This window comes from Portunus trituberculatus, chromosome 15 (genome assembly GCF_017591435.1).
Source record: "Portunus trituberculatus isolate SZX2019 chromosome 15, ASM1759143v1, whole genome shotgun sequence".
NCBI lineage: Eukaryota > Metazoa > Arthropoda > Malacostraca > Decapoda > Portunidae > Portunus > Portunus trituberculatus.
Genome location: NC_059269.1, coordinates 5,401,129 through 5,406,128, shown reverse-complemented (window position 1 = coordinate 5,406,128; position 5,000 = coordinate 5,401,129). Strand labels below are relative to the sequence as shown.

Genomic DNA, 5,000 nt, shown 5'->3' with positions numbered 1-5,000 from the left:
CACACACACACACACACACACACACACACACACACACACACACACACACACACACACACACACACACACACACACACACACACACACACACACACACACTAACAGACCACCACCCAAAACATCCATTAAAATCACCACTACCTCTTAGTTCCCTGCCACCTAATCACTCACAGCAATTTAGAGAACACACGAAACACCACACACAAAATATTACCTCTAACACACATACACACAAAGAAACCACCACCTAAAACATCCATTACTCTCACCAATACAAGAAAACAACCAACTGTACCGCTTACTTCTCAGCTACCTAAGCACTGACACCCGTTTTGAGAGGCACCACACACAAAACCACCCAAAGAACACAGCCACGTACCTGTAGAATTCGTTGTCATCCTTATACCACTTAACGGAGTAGAGTGGGTCAGTACCTCGTTCATAGCGACACTCCAGCTGGGCGTCCTCACCTCTGAACTTATACACAGGCACCGCAACCCCCTCCAGAGTGAGATACTTGCTGCCGCTGCCTTTAGCCCCTCGAGACTTTACAGCTCGTCGTCCATGTTCCCCAGCGCTCAAGCACAAGCCAAGCTGCCCTGAGAACACAAGGGAATAGACGGGTCAAGCTTAAAGTGAGGTTGTCCTGTCTGGTGTCCAAGGAGTGGGGTGCATGATACAGAAGCACATGTGTGGATGCCGTTAGTCCCGCAGGTGTGGTTTAAGAGAGGTGGCGATCGGGAAAGGTTGCCCTACTGTGTTTTATAGGTCGTGGGGATAAAAGTGACAGCTTGTTTCCTGGCTGTTGTGTGTTAAGAGCGGGAGGAAAGTGATGAGTGAGTGTTTGATTGGGTTTGGTAGGGATGTTTGTTTGTTGGGTGGTTACTTGGTTAATTGTTATTGTGGTTCCGTTGCATTTGTCAGTGTTTTAGTTAATAGTTTATTATTTTTGTTATTTTTACCTCTTATTTATGTAATGTAATCGCAACTACTCTTACTGCTGCTGCTGGTGCTACTACTACTGCTGCTACTGCTATTGCTACTACTACTGCTGCTGCTGCTGCTTCTGCTGCTGCTGCTGCTACTGCTACTGCTACTGCTACTGCTACTGCTATGCTACTACTACTACTACTATTACTACTATCTTTGGGTTAGTGACAATGACATCAGCAGTACTAGAAGTTTCACTTTAAGAATAAAAGACAGTACTTTATTTTTTAACCTTTCAGATCCGTATCGGGCCTGGATCAGCGAGGAAACAGGTAAGCAAGCTCTATATTTTCTGTTAACGTTCGAAGGTAAGGGAAAATGAAGCGCAGTGATGAAAACCTCATCATTCACTGCGTCGTTTAGAATAATGATGATATAGTTTTTTAATTCTCATTACGTTGATATCCATTTAAGAACTCAACATTTTTAAGTGACGCAGTTTTAGTTTATATTACTTTCATATTCCTTTCCTGTTTCAATTAATTCATGTTTCCCAGGATAAAACAAGCATTGCATGTGTATTCCAGCTTTGTATAAGCGCTGTACTCATAGTTATAAATGTTTCAATTATGTGGCTTGTCAGATAATGCTTCAAATGCTTATTGATGCATCGCTTTACGGCGCTTTGAGAATCATGTTACTAAAGGACCGAGGTGGAAATATCATCGTCAGATTTATTTTTATTAGAAGGCTACTCGAGTGACCACCTCCTATATCAAATGGCACTGAATTATTCTCGTGTTTCCCATTACGCTATTCTTTTCCGGCAGCTTGTCACAAAGAAATACAGAAGGTGAATATTTAGAAGCAGACCCACTGGCCCTTACGAGTCTGACGCAGAGGAAAAGGGTGAGTGATGTCTGAAAGGAAAGCACGAGCATAGTCACAATTTGAGTGGTCTTTCTTGTGCTGTGTTTCTCTTAGGCTGAAATTTGATGTAGTTTTAGACGCGAAGACTTTTGGTTCACTTGAAATTCTGAACATAAGTGCAGTGGAACCATGCGTACTTTGTGGTCCGAGGGGTCTCCAAGCGCACGGGTTCGAATCCTGTCCACGGTCCGAGTGTAGGTTGGGCTTCTTCACTCGGGGCAACGGTTTCCTAGCGGAAGGGCTTTGAGATAGGAAGTGCCCCCTAAAAGTACCTCCTTTACCCTATAAATTCCCGTGAAAAGCCCACATGGTATAAAAAAAAATGGAACGAAGTGCGGTACGTTATTCACCTTCTGGCAACGACACTACGAATGATTTACCCATAACGCTGTACTGATTTGTTTATCTATTCATTCAGCAACCCTGTTTTTAAGTAAGAGGCAGTAGCAAAAAGTACCACCCTCTAACTTATATCCTTCCTTTATTAAACACAATTGATATTTGATCCGTGCACCTTTAAGTCCTACCTTCCCCACAACACTAAGCTAACATAACGTAACCCGGAACGATGGAAAAAAAATGTTACGAAAGGAAGAAAAAAATACGTTGAGGATCCTTTGCATTTCCGCCTCTTTTCCCTCCCCCTGTCTATTCTCCTTGTGCTGCTGCTGCTCAAATTGCCGCGGACGCCCCATAGCAGCGAAGAATCCTAAGCGGTGTAGTTTTCCATGCTTTGTACACGGGAGAAAATTAACGTAATATAACCCACAAAATGAGACGTTCTATTCAAGTTTGTTCAGCTACGCGTGTGTGTGTGTGTGTGTGTGTGTGTGTGTGTGTGTTTTTCACTGTTTGATCTGCTGCAGTCTCTGACGAAACAGCCAGACGTTACCCTACGGAACGAGCTCAGAGCTCATTATTTCCGATCTTTGGATAGGCCTGAGACCAGGCACACACCACACACCGGGACAACAAGGTCACAACTCCTCGATTTACATCCCGTACCTACTCACTGCTAGGTGAACAGGGGCTACACGTGAAAGGAGACACACCCAAATATCTCCACCCGGTCGGAGAATCGAACCCCGGTCCTCTGGCTTGTGAAGCCAGCGCTCTAACCACTGAGCTACCGGGTGTGTGTGTGTGTGTGTGTGTGTGTAGGGAGGAGTAGTGTTGTGTTGGAGGTATTTAGGGAAGTGACTTTGGATGTGTTTTCTTTATCAAATCTCTCTCTCTCTCTCTCTCTCTCTCTCTCTCTCTCTCTCTCTCTCTCTCTCTCTCTCTCTCTCTCTCTCTCTCTCTCTCTCTCTCTCTCTCTCTCTCTCTCTCTCTCTCTCTCTCTCTCTCTCTCTCTCTCTCTCTCTCTCTCTCTCTCTCTCTCAGGTGCATATTAGCTTCCCATTGATCTTGATAATTGGCATCCGGACTAACAAAGAAGCAGGAGTAGGGTGTGCACAAGGGAAGACCAGATCCTCTCCCTCGCACGCTGCTCATGAGGACCCCACGTGACTTTTTATTGGAGCAAAGACACTAGAGATCGTGGACTCGTGTCGCCTTTGAGTAACGTGAGAATCGACTCGCCTCATTCCTCCTTTTCCTGACGCCTTCCTCTCTCTGAAACTTAGCTACTCGAGGGGTTGTCTCACTCTCCTCACTAATATGTGTTTAGAGAGACTGTGTGTGTGTGTGTGTGTGTGTGTGTGTGTGTGTGTGTGTGAGAGAGAGAGAGAGAACAGCAGGTGTCGTAACCGGCCCTGCAGGTCATCACATGAGAGCTGCTTACCTTTAATAGTTCCTTAATGGCGCTGATTATTCTTAATACACATCAAGTTGGTCAGAGTAACTATAGGTTCTTCCCTGAGATGTTCACAACTTCAGCTCTACTAAACCATATTTATTATATAAAGCATAGAAATAAGCCAGACCTGCAAATACGCACGCAAACAACATCGAATAACACGGTCACGTTGCCATTATTAAGTACTTCTTATTGCAACCTCCTACAACTTGTAAATACTTCACTCTTACTCAGTAATTCCTCTTAAGTCTCACACATTACTCATTAGACACTATGACACCATAATACCATCACCTAACTGCATGCTGACCACTGTATGCGAAGTGGTGTAAAATTATTCTATGTTTACAGAATACATGTACAAGGCAAGGCAGAAGGTGATCCAAAGGCGCATGTTGCTGTTAAGCGTCAAAAATTCTGGTAGTAATCAAGAGTGCGAATGGTTGCGCTCTGCTGATTCGCGTTACTTCCTGGCCTTATATCTGCCGTGATTCCGCCAGCGGCCCTTCTAGCACTGAAGTTCCTTAGGATGTTAATATGTTTCTAAGTACTTTATTATCACCGTCTGTCACAGCAACCGTTCGTCACTAACCACACCACCGCTTCCGTATTATCATAGCCTGTCACAACAATCCCTCGTCATCAAGCTAATTGTTTATGCCTCGCCCTCCTTTACTACCGGCTTTTCACCAGGACCCTTTGTCACCTTTTTTTTTCATACATCAAGGTGAATGTCTTTACACGCCCAGGGATCCTGTTTGGCTCCTCTGACCTTGAGTTTTAGGGGCTGTCGCCCTCGTTTTCATTCTCCTCGTCGGGACATTCTGGTATATTCGGCGCACGTCCAGTCTCACGGCACACGAAATTAAGGCAAAAAATATAAGTCTACGTTTCACCACGCATAAAATATAAGTAAAATAAGATTACCAAAAATATTAAGAGAGAGAGAGAGAGAGAGAGAGAGAGAGAGAGAGAGAGAGAGAGAGAGAGAGAGAGAGGTAAATGACGTGCAGTGTAGATAAGTTATTCGATATCAGCTCTTGTTTTTATCGTTGTATCTACTTTTGAGGAATTTTATTATATTTATTTTGTGACCCGTGAAGGAGGTTTGGCAAGAGCATGGAAAGTGCATAAACTCTCAATCGTTGCTTCCCCTTAACAGAACATTTTAAAAAGATTTGTCGATTTCATTCCAGAAGTGACTTAGTTTTCCTTTCTTGAAATCATTTAAGCCATTAAAAGAAAAAAATCTTGCAGTGGAATATAATAAAAAAAAAACTCAACCGTTCCCTTCCACATAGAAGATAGTTATAAATATTAACATCAGTTAGTAGATTTAGTT

The 5,000-nt window shown here is 43.5% G+C and overlaps 1 protein-coding gene across 3 annotated transcripts in view; it reads right to left on the bottom strand.

Moving 5' to 3' along the window:
- Positions 1-5,000, bottom strand: part of LOC123504138 — a 264,226-nt gene that overhangs the window by 131,558 nt on the left and 127,668 nt on the right. For all 3 annotated transcript variants that reach the window (XM_045254465.1, XM_045254463.1, XM_045254466.1), the window contains one exon: positions 380-599. In XM_045254465.1, the coding sequence (XP_045110400.1) occupies positions 380-599 (220 nt within the window). The remainder of the gene's footprint in view (positions 1-379; positions 600-5,000) is intronic.